The sequence below is a fragment of the Tiliqua scincoides genome, chromosome 6, assembly GCF_035046505.1.
Source record: "Tiliqua scincoides isolate rTilSci1 chromosome 6, rTilSci1.hap2, whole genome shotgun sequence".
NCBI classification, from domain to species: domain Eukaryota; kingdom Metazoa; phylum Chordata; class Lepidosauria; order Squamata; family Scincidae; genus Tiliqua; species Tiliqua scincoides.
Window position 1 is genome coordinate 67,175,506 of NC_089826.1, and position 21,081 is coordinate 67,196,586.

The window sequence follows — 21,081 nt, forward strand, 5'->3', positions numbered from 1 at the left end:
CAGGGATCTCAGCAGAGGGGAGTTGTGGGCTCCCCACACTTCCTAGAAGGCCCTGAAAAACCCCTTTTATCCTATGCAGTGGTGCTTTTGTGGCTATCAGGTTGCTGCCTTTGCCCTTCCTCCTCAGCCACTTACCCCAGTTTACAAACTCCCAGAGAGTATTTTCAAACTCCCAGAGAGTTTGGGAACTGCTGACTTAGAGGGGAAAAAACTTTTTGTAGTAGTAAAGAAGGGAGGTTTCCTCTCTCCACACTGCTTGCTATATTTAACATGTTTAAATGAAATATATGTTCAGCCCAAACATCTGTGCTTGGTTATGAGGATAGTGTACATATTTAATGAATATTTATGGTTAGCATATTGAAATAAAGCAGAGTTCTCTCCTAAAACCCAAGGAAATAATGGACCTTGTTAAAGATAAAAATCATTCATTTCTTATGTTATTGGGCTTTGAAGGCAATCACTTGATACACTGAAAAATTCAAGGCCATTTTAGAAACTTTATTTTAATAGTATTAGTATCATGCAAAGTATAATACATAAATTGAAGTAACTATAATTACTGGCACATTGGTTCTTTAAGAAAAATCAGTTGTAGCCAAATTTCTTTTTCCCCCCTGATAGTTATTCTGTTAAAGAAATCTGACTATGTTGGATCAAAACAATATTGTCATGTACACCTTTTAAAACAAAGGCTTTTACAGTAATAGTGAAATGTGATGGTAACAGTGGTAGCTTTTTCCAATAATTCTGTATCACCTAAAGGGAAGATAATCTGTTTTTCAAAGCTGTGTTTTTGTTTTAAACTTAGTTATAATTTTTCACCTTAATCTCCATTATTATTTATTGTTATTGCTAAAGAAATGCACAGCTTTGCGGGGTCAAAAGCATGTGAAGGACTGCATGGCTGTTGTGGTTCTTTTGCCAGGAGTGCATATTTTTAGATGAAACACAACATGTGTCGGTTCTTAGTCAGGTAGTATCAAAAAGCCCTATGGCAGGGGTGTCAAACTCATTTCACACAGCTGACCAAATGGCATTAATGACTCCTGTTGAGGGCCGGAAGTGATGTCATTAGGGAGGAAGCAGTGTCAGCTACAATTGCAGAAGAGAAAATATGCAAATCTTGGTCATATTTCAAGATGTGGGAGAGCCCAACTATCATGCCTTTTCAACTGTAACACCTCAGCACTGTCCAGCAGCTGAGAGCCCAAGGGCTGGATAAAAAACTTCTGTGGGGCCACATCCAGCCCCCAGGCCTTAGGTTTGACACCCCTGCCATATGGTGTTACAGGCTGTATTTAGAGCCTTGAAGATTTCCACTATCTAGTGGGGGGCAAATGTCCCAGAGTGTCACGCCTCCAGCGACGCCTTCCTCCCCCCGCCTCCCCCCCTCCACGCCTTCCTCCCCCCCACCCCCATCCAGGGACCTTTGGAGAGCCAGGGAGACAACATGCTGCCTCCTTGGCTCTCCGGAAGGCCAAAAATCGCTACTTCCAGTTTTCAACCGAAAACCGGAAGTAGTGATTTTCAGCCTTCAAGAGGCCTCCTTAGGCCCCTGGACAGCAGGGGGGAGCATTCAGTGGGAGGAGGGTAGCTTCCTGCTGTCCTGGCCCTGGGGGCACCGGGGCTGGGATTGCTAGTGATCTTGAATACTATGATGACTTCAGCATAAAAAAAGTCTGAGATAACTGGATATTACGTGCTGCCCCCTCCCCTCAGAAGCTGGCACATAATTGTGAAAATGTGCATATTTTCTTAATTTGTAAGGTTCTGCTTCTTTTATGGCTCAAGCCTAATGTTGGTTTACGCTGGCAGAGCTCATGTTCCACTAGCGTAAAGTGATGCCGCAAGCAGTGAGTGACTGGGTCCACACTCTGATGGACCGAGGTTGCCTGTCAGAGCAGGTAAGGCAGCACAGGATGTGAGAGAGAGCCTCTGTGTTTTGTAGTCTTGAGTGTGAACCCTGCATTTCCTGTGCGATTGCTTACTGGGAGGATGTCACTTGAGCTCCTGAATTTCCTACTCTTGGAAATCGAATGGGCTTCAATGAATGATCTCAGAGCTTAGGTTCTTTGTTACTGTTCAATTTGGAATAAGATGATGCTCAAACAACAAAAGGTAATAGCTACCGCATCTGGATGCCTCAGTAGCCTCTTGGGACATTGAGGCATTGCGGCTGCAATCCTATTCACACTTGCTTGGGAGTAAGCCCCATTGACTATAATACGATTTACTTCTGAGTAGACGTGCATAGGATTGGGCTGTACTAAAGCTTCTGGGTTGCAGAAACTTTCAATAAAAGTGAAAAGTAGGTAAACCATAGGGAAAAGTTGGAGATTTTCACGTAACTAGTTATTTCCTGTTGGCATGGAGGTGGAATATGCACCCCAAGACCTAATTCTAATTGAATCATGGATGGAATATAAGGAAAGAAGTAGTATTTACATAGGCTTTGAGAAACCCATTCAGAATATTTTCAAATGGCTTAACTGTAGTCTTGTTAATCCATTTAGGTTTGGTGACTGGGTCTTTCATTTACTATGATAGTTTGATATTGGCACAATAAGGGGAAGCATATTATTTTCTGCTCTCTTAATATTGTTTTTTGTGTTCTGGAACTTCAGCGCTTAAACATCCAGGGTAACTTTACAGTATATGTTGGATTAGATTCTGGGGTATACGAACAGGTTTGATCACTATGATTTAAGGCCAGAGAGGTCAGAGGTAGCTGTGTAGCTGACAGGCAGTCAGCCTGCCACCCGCTCCAACCCAGTAGTAATTGCAGTGACATGATGACATCACCGCAGTTACTTCTGGGATAGTTGGAGCGAAGCTGGATACTTCTGAAGAAGTGGCAAGCTTTGCTCCAAATGACCATGCCAAGAGAGGCTGCAGGGGCAGGCAGGAAAACCTTATTTGGCCGCTTCTTCGGAAGCTGCCAGCTTTGCTCCAAACGACTGCAGCACGGCTGCTAGGGAGGGGACCAGCATCATGGCAACTAGATTGCTGCAGTGGGGGCCAGTGCTGCTCTGGGTCCTGTGACACCCCCAGTTGTGCAACTGATCAGAAGATTATGTACCCAAAAACAACTCTTCCCAAATTCAAAACATTAGGAGGAAACGGAATTTCATTAACTCCACAATATGAAAATTTCTATTTTGCATCTAAGAAAAGAAAAAAAAATTGATGGCAGCCGCAAGATCTTTTCATTCACATATTGTAGTCCATTCTGCTCCACAACAGAGCACACAAAATGTTTTGCATGCATCCAGGGGCAACCCCTGGATAGTTAATGGCCACATCTGTGAAAATGAACTTGCCGCTGGTTACCATCCCTGAATGTAGATTCAGCTGTTAGCACCTTGTTGTTGACTGCTCTTTTATCAGACTTGAGTTTTGTATTTTAATTAAAGTAACTGTTCTAAAACATGAGGGCAGAATGCTTGAAAACTACTTTGTGTTGCTTAATGAGTTACCAAAGGATAGGCATCTTATAAGAATCAGAACTTATTTCTAGAGTAATTGAACTTGTTTGGTATCCAGACTGAGATCCCTGATGGCAAATAATTCTTCAATGTGTACGTTTTTATAAACTAATGGTGTGGTTGTTTTTTTTTGGGGGGGGGGCACTTATGATCTAGTCAGAACAAGTGGGTTTGTGAATTGGAAGGATTAGATATTATAGCTTGGTCTTACCACATGTCTTAAATATGCATTTGAACTTGTATAATGTATAAAGGGTATATATTTGAAATTCAGAGCAGAGGTTATGCTCGATGACTCAATTGAGAATATGTGCTGCTGCCTCTGGGAAATACAGTTTGGGACCACCCTCACAAATAGCAATTTTATTTTTGTTCTCTGTCATAGGGCTGGATAGGACCCAGTGTTCAATCTCTGCTCTTAAGAAAGCATGCTGCCCCTTTTAGGGCTAACTAACACTATAATCTTGTGTATGCTTACTCTGAAGTAAGTGCCACTGTGTTCTATGAAGCTTACTCTTGGGTAAGCATAGATAGGATTGTAGCTTAAAGGAATGCGCTAACTAAACCCTAAGCAGGCTCAGACTGAATACCTGGTTATTTTATGATTAGAGGCAGTCTAAAATGGTTTTATATTTTCATAGATTGCAATATTATCCTTAAAAAAGGGCTGAAAGGGTGTTATGTGTTTTTATTCCAAATTAATATTTTAATCCATTTTAAAGCATTTTTATTTAATGTAATCACTAAGTGGTATATATGTTTTTATGCCTGTGGCTGTCAGCAGGCATAGCCGTAGGAATAAAACAAGCATAAAGCACACTCACACACCCCGAAGATCACAACTACATAGTCAACTACAGTAGAACCTCTTTAAGTTGACCACCCAAGGGACTGGAGGAAATTGGTCAACATAGGGTAGTGGTCAACATACGGGGAAAAAAAGGCATTTAAATATTATCATGTTTAGCTCCCAGGACAACAAATACAAGGCCAAGTTATTATTTAGATTGGATTTTTAAAAAGTTTTATTGCAAATATCAATGAGAATTGATCCTCTTGTGATGCTTACTATTTATATCATCTATATCTATATCAAGAGACAGAGAATAAACAGCCCACAATCAGTGTTTAAAAAAACCCTGAAAATTCATAAGCTTAAAAAAAATTGTAAGTTAAAAAAATACTTGGTTTCATAGCAGACAGGCAGACCAATGCTATCCCTTGCCAGCCCGTAGCATGTAGCATGTTACATAGCCCCAACAGCTAAAAAGCAAACACTTTTTTGCTTAGGCTGCCTGGCCTCCACTGGGTCTCCTCAGATTCACTAAATGCCAGAAGGTGTTTGATACGGTCCCTCACTAAAAGCTGTTGAGAAAACTCCACAGTCGGGGAATAAGAGGACAGGTCCTCTCATGGATTGGGAACTGGTTGAGGACCCAGAAACAGAGAGTGGGTGTCAGTGGGCAATTGACAAAAAAAGTGGAGAGAGGTGGAAAGTGGAGTGCCTCAAGGATCTGTCCTGGGACTGGTGCTTTTCAACATCTTCATAAATGACCTGGAAACAGGGATAAGCAGGGAGGTGGACAAGTCTGTGGATAACACTAAACTTTTCTGAGTGGTGAAGACTGGAAGGGATTGTGAAGTGCTCCAGAAGGATCTATGCACAAGCAACCTCACAACTTGGTACATGTCCAAGTACAGTTGGCAGCCGGCGCAGTTCTGTCAGCTATGTGCAGTGTGCCCACCTATAAAAACCCTTTCGCATACACGCTAGCAGGCATAGGAGAGGGATTGTCACATGGCTTCTTGCTAGTATCATGTTCAGTGGGCAACTTACGGAGGGTAAATTAATACTCTGTGCATTGGTCTGTGCAGTGGTCGAAGTGGTCAAGATACAACTTACAGAGGTGGTCAATTTGGAGAGGTTGGTCTCCCATAGTGTATATGCAGTGTCTGTCCATACTGTGAAAATTAGGTCAACTTAAGGAGATGGTCATTATAGAGAGGTGGTCAGCTTTGGAGGTTCTACTGTATTTGAATTAAACTTACAGGAGCCATTTAAGATTTGCATGATACTTGTATGAATAACTACCATGAACCCAATGCTGCCAAACACAAACAAATTAAGACATTGCCAAATCAAAACATTGAGAAAATAGCAACTTAAACCAACAGAATTGAACATAGCATTGAATTGCTATGGAAACAAACTGGTTTTAAAGTGTGGGGGGAAAACACACACCCAAACATAGCAAGGAATCATTAACCATTTGCTTACTCATGAGTAAACACAAACGTGTAGCTAAGTTTCCCTTTCCATATGGTTCAATACATTTATCAACTTGTAAGAGGGACTACCTTCTCAAATGTTTTTGGGGCCTGTGTTCTTCAGATCGGGACTATTCTGGTGGTGTTGCATTCCTCTAGGCCTGTTGTTTCCAATGGACCAAGACATGGTTGCCTACTCATGAATAAATGTACACTGTGGCTCAGTTTCACTGTCCATAGGGCTCCATATGGTTTCCTTGGCAGCTTCTGAGCATGCTCAGAAGACTCTACAACCAGTTCAAGCAACAGAGCTCCAAGGGAGTTAGAGGCTTAGAAGCACATTCAGAAGCACTCAGAATGATCCACAAACATTCCACAGCCACTTTAATAGGTACATGGCAGTGTTTTTTTTTTGTCAATTGAGCAGGATATTGTGTTTTATCATTTTATAAGCCCAATTTGGTGTTATGGTGATGTTATTTTGCAAATACCATTTTAGACTCCCCTATTTATGATGCATTTGTAACATAGTCAAAGATATAATATTAGAAACTTATGCCTTGCATATTTTAGCATGCAGAGTAGACCGACCTTAGGGTTGTAGAGCTTTCTTTGCTCCTATTGTCTGTTTAAGGTCAAATGTGTTTTAAAGTGACAGGACTGCATAATTCCCATGCAGGGTGCAGCACTAATATTTTTTACTTGGTTGTCATGCTTGGATATGAAACTATCTTGTATGATTTAGTTTTTAATGCATTTTGCAAGTGGGGGGAAAAAGACAGAGTATTGAGCCTCTGAAGCATTATAGGATTTTGCCACCTAGTGGCAGGAAAAGAAAACCATTTGTCTTTTTTGGAGATGTTCCTTTCATCCTCTGCATGATCCCGCCTCCTGATCTGTAAAGTTACTGTATTTCTGAGATTTGAAGAGCCAAATGTGGATGTTTCCTTGCTGTTTGAACAGCTTCCCTATTGGCATAGAAGAGTTTCAGAGGGAACAGGCATGAATGTAATACAAACCTCAGGTTAAAGCTAAAGAGTTAATCATAGCCAGAAAGAAATTTAGTATTCAGGGTAGTCCACTCTATACCTGTCATCAGACTTTAATGGTTAATCTTTTATTATTTGCTTCTATGTAGAGAATAAAAGATCTAAGAAATCACAGAAGGTAGGAATTGTTGAGTTGCTCTTGCCTGTTGTGGAGCTAAGGATGCTATGAGCTGCTTCCATCTGCTGAGCAGTTGAGGTCATTACATTAAAAAAATTATAAAGTGGGACCCCCACGAGGAATTTTGGGGGGACAAGCAAGTGGGAAATGGCCCTGTCAATAGTACTGTAGTGTGAGGCTGCTGAGTTCTTGGACCAGGTGAGCAGAACTTTGTGCATGTAGCCCTAAACCTTAGTAGTTCATGGTTGGGGATAGAGACATGTTTTGTGTTGTGTTTAGTGTTTGAGTGTTAGGCTTCCTATTTTGAGTGCAAAGCTGTTCTGTTGATTCAGAGTCAGTTAGGCCCTTGGACACCAGTGCAACTTCAGCAGTAAAGAGGGAGCTATTTTTCTGCACTTCCTCCGCTGTGGGCAAAAAGGTGTTCTTTGGATATGTATGTGTGGGTGGGATTGGGGGTCTTGAACTTGGGTACAGGGATTCCTAGAAGGTCTTTGCTTTTGCCCCTTCTTTGCTGGTGTCACTGTAGCTCCCATAGGAGGTGGGTGTAATATGACATTCTTGTGTTGTGTGAGTGTGTAGTGTCCTTGAGATACTTCCCCATGGTTAACAGAGGTGCTCGACGCTGTGCTGCTCATTCCTAGTGGCTGGCGGGGGAGAGCATTCCCCCCAGCATCAGCAGCTTGTTGGCTCTGCACCTGCCCCTTCTTCATTCATCATGGTGGTTCTTCTGTGGCTGCTGGCATTGAGGTTGGGTGAATGCTCGAGCTGGCTCCTGAGACATGGCACACAGCTATAGTGCCACTGATGTGCAAATGTCAGGCTAGTGCTCAGTGGGTGACCAACTGTGTCAGTTTTTCCATGTATGCTGTCAGTGTTGCTGGGAAGGGTTATTACCATGAGATCTATGCTGGTCCCAAATTACCCTATGAGATCCCAAATTACCATGAGATCTATGCTGGTGTGGCATTGCCTTGATGGGCTTAGAATATCATGGTATTGGCTTGGTGTCCAAGTAGGATTGGACCATTAGTGTATTAACTATAATTCCCATATACTTTATCTGAAGTGGGCATTCATTTGTAGAAGAGGAAAATTGCTTTCCCTTCCTTAAATTGTCTCTCATCATATGGTTTCCTTATGCTTTACCTTCAATGTCTATAACTTTGGGTCTATAACTTTGACATTTACAAGTTCAAGTTAGTATTATTAGCCTTGGGTACAGTTTAAAACAGTTTCTAGATGAAAATAAGAGGGTTTTGAGGGCCCAATCCTATCCAATTTTCCAGTGGCGGTGCAGCTTTGCCAATAGAGCATGCACTGCATCCAGTGGTGGGAAGGTAGTCACAGAAGCCTCCTCAAGGTAAGGGAACATTTGTTCCCTTACCTCGGGGCTGCATTACAGCTGCACCAGTGCTGGAAATTTGGATAGGCTTGGGTCCTGAGTCTGTACTTGAGAAAGGATTGCTGAAATATAGTTAAATTCTGTCCTTGCACTCAAGGAAATCACAATGTTGTAGACCTTCAGTGTGCACTAAGTGTGATCCACAGTGCACTTGAGCCGATGAATGCTTGTACAGTACAATAATAATTATGCATAGTAGAGTCTGAAGATTTTGCAATTTGGGTAGTCTCCAATAACTGTTGTTGCACACACAGATATGGCATTTAAAAGATGTTCAATGTTTCTCCTCCTGGATTTCTGAAAATATGTTATCAATGAAACGTTTGACTTGGAATATAAATGTGCTATAACTGTATCAATATTCACAGAATAAAAATGTAGTTTACCTTCATAGTTATGTGACGAGGTTGCCAGAATGTCTATAACTGACCAGTCTTAACACTGTGGCTTTTCAGTTAAATCATTGACCTCTAGCTGGTGTATTATAATCTACAACGATTACACATGATGGATCACATGAGCGATACCACAATAATTTCCTTTGTGAACGTGGTGTCTTAAGCCCTATAAAGAGGAGCAAGATGGAAAGGTTAGGAGAAGAAGAGAAAGAGACATATACTGTATATTTTAGAAGTGGGTCCCATTTTTCTGGCTGGGGTGTCACATAGAGCCCAGTTCTGAAAAAAAAATGAAGACTAAATTGTTAAATGAATTGTCTTATCAATGTTATTTCCTGGATTAGTAAAAATAGCCTGTGTTAGTTTTGGAGGGTGTACTGTATTAAACAAAGATGGAATGTTTTCCTTTGTAAACAACCTATTTCTAAACAGCTGGGATACATATCACACATTCAATGACTAAGTATATTGAGTTAGTCATTGTCGCAGACACTGAAGTATGTCTTAAAACATTATCAGGAATTCTAGATCGAAGGAACATTTTGTGATTGTGCGTTGTGTCTGAACTTTTTATTTTTTGTTCCCTATAGGTCAATATTAAACAAATAATCTTGTGGCTTAAGATGGTTGTCATTTGCCACAAGCTTACAAGATGTTGGTCTGCAGGAAATGTTTGATCCAGTCATAAGTTACGGGTTTACTTTTGTGGGTTTGGCAAGTTGGAATTCTGCTCTGCATGTCGGTTGACCACAGCAGGCAGGCTTGGGTGCACTTTATCCTATTTAAACGTATCCAGCTGTAATGCACATTGGGAAATACACTGTGCCTCCAGTCACACTTACAAAGTTATGAGGAAATGCAACACTTGGCATGTTTTCTTATCATCTGCTGAGCGTAAATATCATAGCCCATCTTTTTATAATTAAGATTTGGTTTTGCTATGCTCTGGCTTACCCTTATAAAAAACAATGCAGAAAGGAAGACTTCAAACCTTTTATTCAAATGTGTGACATAAATTTATAAATGGCCACTTCTCCTATGTGGTGAATAATACAGGTAGAACGAGATATTAAAAGTAAAACAGAGCTGACATCACTCTGTCTCCTGGCCCTTTCTTCCTGCTAATGTGTACTTCGGTGCATTGCATTATGGGATGTCACCACATTGCATGTTTCCCCATTCCCATCTCACACCATTGACTGGCAGGGATGGAGTGATGTGTGTAGTACTTCATACTGCAAGGAAGAAAGTCAAGGAGGCAAAGAACAATGGTGGCTCATGCATCACTTTATCACATTTAGATCCACCCAAAGAATTGTCTCCAGGTAACCAAGAGGGACATGGAATTAAGCGAACAGAATTTTTTAAAATTATTATTTTCAAACTCTCAGTGTTTCATAAATGTTTGATAGAGGTAGATACAGGCAGACAGGCTAAGTTTGCATAGACTAATAATTTTTGTAGACTTACTTACAATGCTTGATTAATGTTTAGCAGCATTTTGTTTTGTCAGAGATGCAGTGGTACTCTGTACCTTTCTCCTGGGGGCTGGGGATAAGAATAGGCCCTCAGTTTGGCTGTACTTGTTGTAAGAGACGACTAAACAGCCACTGGGTAGATGGGACTTGTTAGCCTGGGAAGGCAGCTCATCTGAGAGAAGGAAAACTCTGATCCCAAACCTCCACTGCCTTGTGGCTACATCCAGTTATGGAAAAGGCTTCAGGAATCAACCGCAAGGCAAAATCCGGAGCCAGAGTCCCTGAGGCAGTTCATGGCTGAACACAGTCACGTTCTGGCAACTCCTGTGATGCCGCTGGAACCAACTGTATTGGCTTCTGCCTTTCCATTGGCCCATTTCAGCGATGTGGAGAGGGGGGATTTGCTGCATGGGAAACAGTCTATCCTCCATATCTACTTTACCCAGGCTTCACGTGCTGGAGAGGACACTCTTTTCCAGAACCACCATTCAGAGCGCGATACCATGGTCTTCCAAGACTGAAGGATGCCAACAGTGGTACTCTGGAGTAATGACTGTTTCTAAGATGCTTTCAGTTTGTAGGTAAGGTTGAATATACAGGTGGGCCCTTTTGATCCACAGGTTCAGAAACCTGTGAATTTGACTCACTGTGGGTTACAAACTCATGCTGGAGGACGCCACGTGACCTCCCTGTCGCAACTGGAAGCACCTTCCAAGTTGCATCCAGGAGGCTTTCTGAGGCTGGAGAAGCTGCATGCTTTTTTTCTATAGCTGAAAATGTCCAGAAGAAATTGTTGTGTGAACTTTGTAAATATCCAACTACCTGGTCTGGTGTGTGTTGAAAACATGCTCAGTGGGGAGATATAAATCATATTTTTCAAGGTCTTTTTTTTTAAATAGGTTTTTGCTCTAGGGATTGGCTGCTGCCTTCAACTGAATGAAACAATACTGCTCCCCCCTTTTTTTCTTTGAACTTGCAAACTATTGTTACCACTAGGATTTGGAAGAACTCCAGGAATGTTATAGCCTTGGGATATTCCCAGATGTTTTCAATTGAAAACCCACTGTCTCCACACACCATGCCCCGGGAAACATATGTCTAAACCAGTTTATCCTATTGCTTAAAAAAAAAAATTCCTTAAAGGAGAAATTGAGGCCACTAGGTTTCTTAAGATCACCCTGATGTATCCATTGCCTGTTATTTGAACGTGCAGTGATTGTTGATGGTCTTCCTTAACAGTCACTCTTAACATTGTTCGCTGTAACTTCTTTGGCAGAGTTGTATGTATCAAGAAATGAAACAAAATCATGTTTTGTTTTCTATACATTCTCCTAATATTGTAGGAGAAGGAATTACAGCTGATAATTAATACCTGTATTCCTTTCCAACTTGTTTTTATTAAAAGCTATTTTTGTAAGATTATCTTTATCGGTAAGGAAAACCATCAGGAAACTACCTCTGCATTAAAGTATTAATTCAAAACCAATTAACCCTCAATGTAAGGGTCTTGTCTTTTGATCAAGATAACTTAATCCCATCACCCGTAAGGAAATGCTTGTAACTTGTCATGTCAAATGTACAGTTTCAACACATTTTTACAGTCCTGATCTTTTCAAATTGGGGCTATTGAAATAAAAGAAGAATATGTCAAATGGTTGACTTGATAATGGTGGTATCTATCTCTTTATTGAAAGTCCCTTATTTTGAAAAATGATTTTGTATTGGTTGATATGACAGAATCAATAACCAAGATAAAAACACATATAGGAACATTTTTCTTTTAAATACGTGTACCAAAAATTAATTTGGCCCTTGGTCAGTTCCCAAGAACTTGGTCACAAATATCCCCTTCCCCCGAAGAGCTGGCGGCGGCTGCCCAGCATACTCAGGATATATGGTTGGTATTTTGGCGCAGCTGCTTCTCTGGGTACCCGGCAACTCAGGATTAGGGTGTACGAAATATTATCTCTAATGATTTATTTAAAAGGTTTTATACCATCTTTATTATGCTCCAGGTGGTATGCATTAACTTAGGAACAAAAATAATAGGAAGTATAAAACATATGAATCAAACCACTTTAAATCAACGCCTTATGGCAATAGAATTGTCTTAGGTATATTCCGCTGAAATAGTCTATTTAAGTATGTAATAGCCTATTGTCTATATGAGTATTGTCTAAAATGCTGCAAAGAGATCATCGTCACTGAGCTGCATGAAATCCTCTGTCTCTGCTGGAGAGAAGGTGGAGTACCTCAAGACATGAGGGATGCAAACATCATCACGCTGTACAAGAACAAAGGTGATAGGGATGACTGCAACAACTACCGCGGCATCTCTCTCCTTAGCGTTGTAGGAAAGCTGTTTACCCGAGTTGCACTAAAGAGGCTCCAGGTACTTGCAGAGAGCGTCTATCCAGAATCGCAGTGTGGATTCCGAGCCAACAGGTCCACCACTGATATGGTATTCTCCCTTAGACAACTGCAGGAGAAATGCAGGGAACAACGACAGCCACTCCTTATAGCCTTCATAGATCTCACAAAGGCTTTCCACCTGGTCAGCAGAGATGGCCTCTTCAAGATTCTCCCCAAGATCGGATGTCCACCCAGGCTCTTCAGCATCATCAGATCTTTCCACAAGGACATGAAGGGCACTGTTGTCTTCGATGGCTCCACATCAGACCCTTTTGACATCCGAAGAGGAGTGAAGCAGGGCTGTGTTCTTGCGCCAACCTTGTTTGGGATTTTCTTCGCTGTCCTGCTGAAGCAGGCCTTTGGAACTGCAACAGAAGGCATCTATCTCCAGACCAGATCAGACGGAAAGCTCTTCAACCTCTCCAGACTGAGAGCAAAGTCCAAAGTCCAGCTGAAATGTCTGCATGACTTCCTCTTTGCCGACGATGCAGCTGTCACTACCCACTCTGCCAAAGATCTCCAGCAGCTCATGGATCGTTTTAGCAAGTCCTGCCAAGATTTTGGACTGACAATCAGCCTGAAGAAAACACAAGTCATGGTTCAGGATGTGGACTCACCTCCCTGCATTACAATCTCTGCGCATGAACTGGAGGTTGTCCATGACTTTGTGTACCTTGGCTCAACGATCTCCGACACTCTTTCTCTCGATACCGAGCTAAACAAGCGCATCGGTAAAGCAGCTACCACGTTTTCCAGACTCACAAAGAGAGTCTGGTCCAACAAGAAGCTGACGGAATATACCAAGATTCAGGTCTACAGAGCTTGCGTCCTGAGTACACTTCTGTACTGCAGTGAGTCATGGACACTTTGCTCACAACAGGAGAGGAAACTGAACGCTTTCCACATGCGCTGCCTCCGACGCATCCTCGGCATCACCTGGCAGGACAAAGTTCCAAGCAACACAGTCCTGGAACGTGCTGGAATCCCTAGCATGTATTCACTGCTGAAACAGAGACGCCTGCATTGGCTCGGTCATGTCGTGAGAATGGATGATGGCTGGATCCCAAAGGATCTCCTCTATGGAGAACTTGTGCAAGGAAAGCGCCCTACAGGTAGACCACAGCTGCGATACAAGGACATCTGCAAGAGGGATCTGAAGGCCTTAGGGATGGACCTCAAGAAGTGGGAAACCCTGGCCTCTGAGCGGCCCGCTTGGAGGCAGGCTGTGCAGCATGGCCTTTCCCAGTTTGAAGAGACACTTTGCCAACAGTCTGAGGCTAAGAGGCAAAGAAGGAAGGCCCATAGCCAGAGAGACAGACCAGGGACAGACTGCACTTGCTCCCGGTGTGGAAGGGATTGTCACTCCTGAATTGGCCTTTTCAGCCACACAAGACGCTGTGCCAGAACCACCTTTCAGAGCGCGATACCATAGTCTTTCGAGACTGAAGGCTGCCAATACAATTGTCTATATGAGGTCTTTCCACCACCACCCCCCCATCTTCTTGCAACTTCAAATTCCAACTGAACAAGTAATTTGAATATCAGTTACTATTTCCTTGGAGGTAGGTATCTATATATTCTAGAAGTAGTCTCAAATCACGTTGTGATTGCTTTCCAGGATGACTGAATTGTCTGACAATTCCACCACATCTGAAAGTCTCCTACATTAGTATTCTGATCACATTTGTGTGGTTCACACCTTTCCATTTTGTTTCTTCAGTTTGACAGATGTGAAGTACTATCTGTATAGAACTTTAAAGTGATTCACTCTAAAGGTAATCCTAATTGAATAACTTATTTCGTTCAAGAAAATCAACCCATGCTTTGGTTCCGAAATATGTTTCCCACACTCTTCATTCTATGTATCTTTCATTCTCTGTAAGTACTGTACTCTTTTTAAGTAGTGTACTCTTTACCTCCCTTCTTCACCTCAGTTAACATATCAAATTTTAGAAAGATAGCCTTTTCCTATCTGTAGATTAACTAACAGTGTCTCGAAGGTGACACATTAGTTGTTTGTTTTTAGAAAGCACAAGTTAAATGGATGAATTGTTTGCGTTATTATTAGAAAAGTGTACACAACTTCATCAAGTAGTCATCAAGATATTGAATACTCAGTAATGTGTCCTGACGGATGAGGCTACGTTTTATGCTAATTGGAGGTCTTAGTTTGGATGTGACACATTTTCCTTCATTAGTTGCACAAAGTAGGGGAGGGGAGAAGACTGAAACTATTGCTCTACTTCTCAAGCTTTATCTCTGAGTCTTTTGGCATTTAAATCGAACAATAACTTCTCTTTTTTGAAAGTGTGCCAAAATACACAGCCAGAGTTGGGTTTAGAACAATTATACCATCAAAGTGGTTTGAGGGGTTGGAATGAAACTGGAAAATAAGCTTAAATTGCTCAAGAAATACTTATGTCTTTAAAACTGGCTGTCTGACTTTTAAAATATGCATTTGCATGTTTTGCTTTGAAAAATGATGGGAATTTAAATATCATTAATCCAGAGGAGGATAATGCTTTGTGACTCAAAAGTACGGGGTTACTTGCAGTACCAGACTGCACTGATTGTTCTTAGTGAGGACACTAATATTTGGCTATTTTTCAATTTCTTATTCTATATACAAGGTTGCTTTACATGTGATGATTTTCTGCATGAGAATCTCTTCCATGTAGGAAGCTGGCATGTACTGCACAACATGCAAGCAACTCTATGAACATTATTAGTTCTGAGATGACTTCATTTATAGGAAAGAGGAAAAGGGTGGCACTCAAGCACACCAGTGGTGTGTAGTCTAAATCAGTTCCCTATCTTTTGTAACAGCAACTATTAAGAATCAAGTCTGTACCTGTCTGGAGAGAGTTTGACAGAATTTTAGGACCTTTTTCATATATAGGAGGCAAGGCTATACATTGATGGTCTGTTGCCATGACACACCGCTCTGGGAGGTAAGTGCAACCTCTGGGGGGTGGGGGGAGGAACCAGGGTAGGAGGGGGGCAGGATCGGCAGAGTTGTGCTCTGTGGTATCCTGAACTCTGTGTCAGGCCATTTGGACATGTAGTCTCTCAAGTCAGTGCAGTGTAGTCAGTGCAGACTTTAGAAACCCCATTGCAGTGCTTGGGGCTTTCCCTGAGGGAAGGGAATGAAAGTCCCCTTCCCCCAAGGAGACCTCTGGCTGCTTCCTGACACCCACTGGGTACAGCAGTAGCCACTTTGGAGCCACTGTGTAAATGTGTTAGGAGACAAGCTACAATGTTCTGTAGCTTTATGTAGCTTTATGTAGCTTCTGTAGCAATGTTCATACAATGCCTGAAAGATTCAGCTAGAATTCAGCAAAAACCCACCAATGAGCACACAGCAGTAGTCAACCCTCAAGGTCTAAAACATGAGAGATAAAACTATAGCCCTACTAGCAGATGGAACTGTGGAGGAAAAATGACATTGGCTCAAAATTTTTTTGTTAAATACATATACTGTACTTTAAATTTGTTAGCACCTTATCACTTCTCTAGACATCTGATTTCACATGTAGAAATAAATGTAAAAAGATTATTTTTCATATCTTATTTTTTCCAGCAAAGGCATGACTATAAAACCTTAGATTGTGTAAGGCCTCAAATATGCCAGTTTACTATATTTTATTCTCAGTTTTTGGTAATGCTATTCTCAGCATATTTAAAAGTTCCCACTACTCCCACAAAGTAAACTAACAGCTTTTGGAAAGAGCTGCATGTAGCTCATGTAGAAAAATTAGAACTAGAAAAGGAAATTGTTTTTCTTGGGGTCTCCTTATGTTAAATTATCATGCCTTGGCAATAAATTTGTCACTTTGCTAGAACTTTTGTGGGTATTAATTTATTTTACATTACAGCACTGTGCTGTAACTACTATTTATGGCAGAGATTCTCAAACTGGGGCATTGCGACACCCCAGACTCAGTACCTCTGCCCCTTTAAGGGAAAGTGTGGGGGAAATGCAACTATATGATCCCCAGGTTCACGCCGCTGCCAGAGGTGCAGAGGGCTTTATCTCACTTACATGGATGCAGCAGCAGGCTCCCAGTGGTGCAGGGAGCCCTGTGGAAGGCTCCATAGAGCTCCCTAAGCTGCGGAGAATAACAAAATGATAGCGACCCACTACCAGTTTTGCGATCGCCAACCGGAAGTGGGACACAATTGTTACTTTGACATTCTCTACAGCTTGGGGAGCCCTGTGGAGCCCACCAGGAGCCTGCTGCTTCCATGTAAGTGAGAGAAAGCCCTTTGCACGCCTAGCTGTGGCTTGATCCTGGGGATTGCATTGCTGCATTCCCCCCTCCCCTGGAACAATTTACTGTGGCCCCTGAACTCTGGCTGAGTTTGGGAACCACAGATTTATACTTCAACCACAGATTGAAGTGCTATATAAGACATTTCTTTCAAGTTGTTATTCATACGCTTGAACACAACCTGGCATCCAGCTTCTGGATAACGGTGGAGGTTGATGTTGTTTACCTACACACAAGTTTTGCGCAATTTTACTTTTTAACCCAAATATGGCTCATGTAGTTCAATTGTATCAGAACTCCCTCTTTTGTGAATAGAAGATGCTTCCATGTGGGTTGGGTTTTTTTTGCCAACCTTCCCTTATACCACTCCTCTGCACCCTAAATAGCCGTGTAATCATCCAATTTCAGTGGCTTGACATGTGGTGTTCCTGTGGAGGGGGGTGGGGTAGAAATAACTGGCAGTGTTAATCTTTGCTGATGTTCTTTGTGCTTTGTCATATTGATCATTTACTTGAACTACCCTTTGATTCTTCTTATGATTTTATGGTAACAATGTTAACTAAACCCAAAGGTCCATCCGGTTATTACACCAAGTCACTATCAGCCCTTTGGGTCTGTGAGTTTAAAGACATGGCTACGTTTAACAGCTGATCTTTAGTTGTGTGCTTGAAAATAACTAGGCTGTCCACGTTATAGAAGTTACTAAGCTCAAGGAGGCCTATTTGATTTTTAACAGATGTTTAATGTAAATCTGGATGCTTTTTCCCCCTTTAGTGATCCAGCTGCTAAAGCTCTGTGGGAGTCCTTAATGAATCTCAAACACAAAGAAGCTGTGATGGAAGTTAGGAGACACCTAGTGGAAGCTGCGAGCAGAGAACATTTGCCGATCAAGATGAGCATGGGTAAGCTTTGGAGATTCCATCTGTGTGAGTGCAACGCAGCTAGCTAACTTTGACATGGAATATGTCAGTAGCTGCTTTTCATCCACATCCAAGCATTCATTAAGTTTATATTATTCTCACCGTGTCAAATGCTAGTCTCTCTGAAGTCATTTGGCTTTTAATGACTCTGAGGTTGTTAACATTTGGTGATGAGCCATGTGTGTTGTGCTCCAGAACTTGGAGGTTGAACAATCCAATTTTCTGACATGAACTGAAAAAGTTATTTGTGTCTGATAAAGCCAAGCAGGCAAACAGGGTGGTGCCGCAATAGTTAAAGTGCAGATATCTTACAGAAAAACATTACATCAGTAGTCAGCAATCTTGTCTCCTTCACAAGTCCCCTGTGATCTACATGAACTGGTGTCTTGGTAGCAAGCAGAAGTCAACGTAGTGTTTTGAGGGCTTGACCTGGGGGGGAAAGTGTCCATATTAAAGTGTGCATATTATTGTCCGTTAATGTGTATAGACTTCAGGAAAATAGTCCCAGAAATGTAGTGCTAATAACAGCTGCAGTTGATAGCAGAATTCAAAATAACGCTGCCTATCTTTCATGAGTGATTGAGACACTGTCCATTGCTCATGGATTACATGAATATGGGAAAAATAATGCAAAATAAAAATGCCACTGGTAGCAACTTCTAGCTCATTTTGTTTGTTCCCCATACTGTGTGCATTGGCGTAGAAACACCTGAAGCCACAGATGGAATCACTTCTCCATTTTGTCCCTTGCACTTGTGTTCCCCATCATTGCAGTTCCAGTGGCCACTACAACATCCACTTTTCCTCTCCAGTCTTCAGCATTGAGTTAACTGTGGAGCCATCTTCTTCCCTCATGTGGCTTATTTTAAAGCCTACCTGATTTCGCAAGCTTCTTCCCAAGTACATTTTACCCAGTCATCATGAGGTGCAGCCTACCCCTCACCAGAAGACTCTTGCCTCAGAAGAATAGATGGATCAAACATTTCTCCTCAATACCATCTGCATAGCCATTCAATTACTTCCAGGATTCTTTGTTCCCTTTGCATGCCTCCCATCAGAAGTATCAACAAAAACACAACCTGTGTACTAAATTCTTTCACCTTTTGACTCAGATCCTCATAGTCCTTAATGACTTGTTCAAGCCATTCCTGACTATGGGCCCAGTCCTATCCAACTTTCCAGCACCAGTGCAGCTGCAGTGAGCCTCGAGGTAAGGTAACAAATGTTCCCATACCATGAGGAGACTTCTGTGACTGCCTCTCCACCGCAGGATGCAGTGCATACCCCACTGGCACAGCTGCACCAGCACTGGAAAATTGGATAGGATTTGACCCTTAGTCATTTGTTCCCACGTGAATCAGAAGGAATAGATAATAGTCATCTGGCTTGCTGAACGTCAGTAACCTCTCTTTCAAATCCCTGATTTTCGCTGCATGGAGTCGGCACTCCTCTCATGCTAATGTATTCAGTCAGTATGTATCAGCTTTGAAGTGGGAGCAACTTGCCAATCACTGTCACAAGTGTCTTCCTCTTTGTTGGAGCAGCAGTGACAATCTTGTATTGCACTGGGGCTTGAACGTCCTCCACTGTGCTTCCTGGTACCAGGGGAAGCGGTCCTCCCTCCAGTGACCTAGAATCCCCCTTCACAAGAAGACCCTGGAAGTGATTACTCATTTCCAGGACCACAGGGCGCTTTGTTACAGGCTTTGTTCTTTGGCTGACATTCTTCTGTAAGCTTGCCTCTTGTATGTGACTGCCCTCCTCCTCAGTGGAAGCCTGTGAGCTCTGTAGTATTTCCAAAACACTTGCTCTGTTCTGTTGAGGTACTCCTCATTCTCCTTGATACACTGAAGGGTGGCTAGACATGTCTTCAGGCCACTATCTTCTCCTTCAGGAGGGTCACCAGCTTGCACTTACTGCATGTATGGTTCTCAGTATCTGCCTTCAGGAACAGGAACATACCGTAGAGCAGAACTGCTTCTTTCTTGCAGACAATATTTATTTGAATTTGAATTTGCAGTTGCTGCAAGATGCTTCCTCACAATTGCATATTCTTCCACTAAACCCCCATTTGCAACTCTGTAAGGTCCCTGGCTGCTTTATGGCTGATGATAATTTACCTTTGGTTTTGGTTTTGTTTTTTTTAATGGAGTAGTCAAGTGAGTAGTAAAGCCAATGATTGTTTGTAGTGCTGGTTTAACTATTAAGCTAAATATGATACAAAATAAGAGTCTGAGGCAATGGAAGCATTTCTTGTGGTGTCATTATTTGAGAGAGGTTTTCCCCATTTCCAAGTTCCCTATCAAATTCCTTGCAGAATAGAATGTTGTGGTAGTTCTTATGATGAAAAAGTGGCATATATGAAGTTGTAGAATGTGCTTGCCACTGAGGTGTATTTTTGGAATGGGGCTTAATGGGCCAGGATTGCTGAGACTCCAGATAATGAACCAAGAAACCTGTAGCCTGCAGGTGGGACCTAGCCGTTTAGCTGCCTGGGTCTGTGTCCACTCAGACATCAAAATCTTCTAAAGGTGCATAATGGAATAGAGGGTGCAGTATCAGCATTTTGTGGAGGGGGCATAGGTCAGGGGTTCAGAGTATCTCCAGTACTAAGTGGACCAATGGTTTGACTTGGTATAAAGCAGCTTCCACATATTGGCAAGCAGTAAGAAGCCTCTGAATTGGCCAGTTCCAGAAAAAATAGTAGTAAATGGGACCCTGATCTTCTGTCATTGCCTGGTCACTGCAGCAAAACTTTCTGCAGGCTTAAGTTGCACGCTTCCGCTTAGGTTCTTGTTCTGACTCTAGCAGTTGGCCTCGGGTCTAATTTGTGTATGCCTACCTATAACCCTGGCCTTGTCCTGGATCTTGGCTCTGTGTATAACTGCAGATGGATGAATGGATGACAATATGATCTCTGGCAGTGGTTCTCAAACTCCTCCAAGTGAGTTGGGAACTCTGTGAGTTGTTGCGGGAGTGGGGGGGAGGGTTGGCAGATCCACAGCAATTGCATTTTACAGGGGCATTTACTGTACAATTGGCAATCAGAGCTCCGTGCAGAGGCTCGCAGAGGGGGCTGTGATACTCCAGAACCCTTGAGGATGCTTCACGATACCCCCAGCTGTAGTAAAAAGTCCCTGTTGTGCTGCAATCACTGTGGCACCATTGAGGCACCCATTCCTGAGTCATAAGAACATAAGAACATAAGAACAGCCCCACTGGATCAGGCCATAGGCCCATCTAGTCCAGCTTCCTGTATCTCACAGTGGCCCACCAA

At 42.3% G+C, this 21,081-nt stretch overlaps 1 protein-coding gene across 1 annotated transcript in view; it reads left to right on the plus strand.

The window, feature by feature from the left end:
- SCFD2 (sec1 family domain containing 2) overlaps positions 1–21,081 on the plus strand; it is a 170,564-nt gene that overhangs the window by 6,001 nt on the left and 143,482 nt on the right. Inside the window, exon 3 of the mRNA XM_066632539.1 lies at positions 17,659–17,786. Coding sequence (XP_066488636.1) covers positions 17,659–17,786 — 128 coding nt within the window. The remainder of the gene's footprint in view (positions 1–17,658; positions 17,787–21,081) is intronic.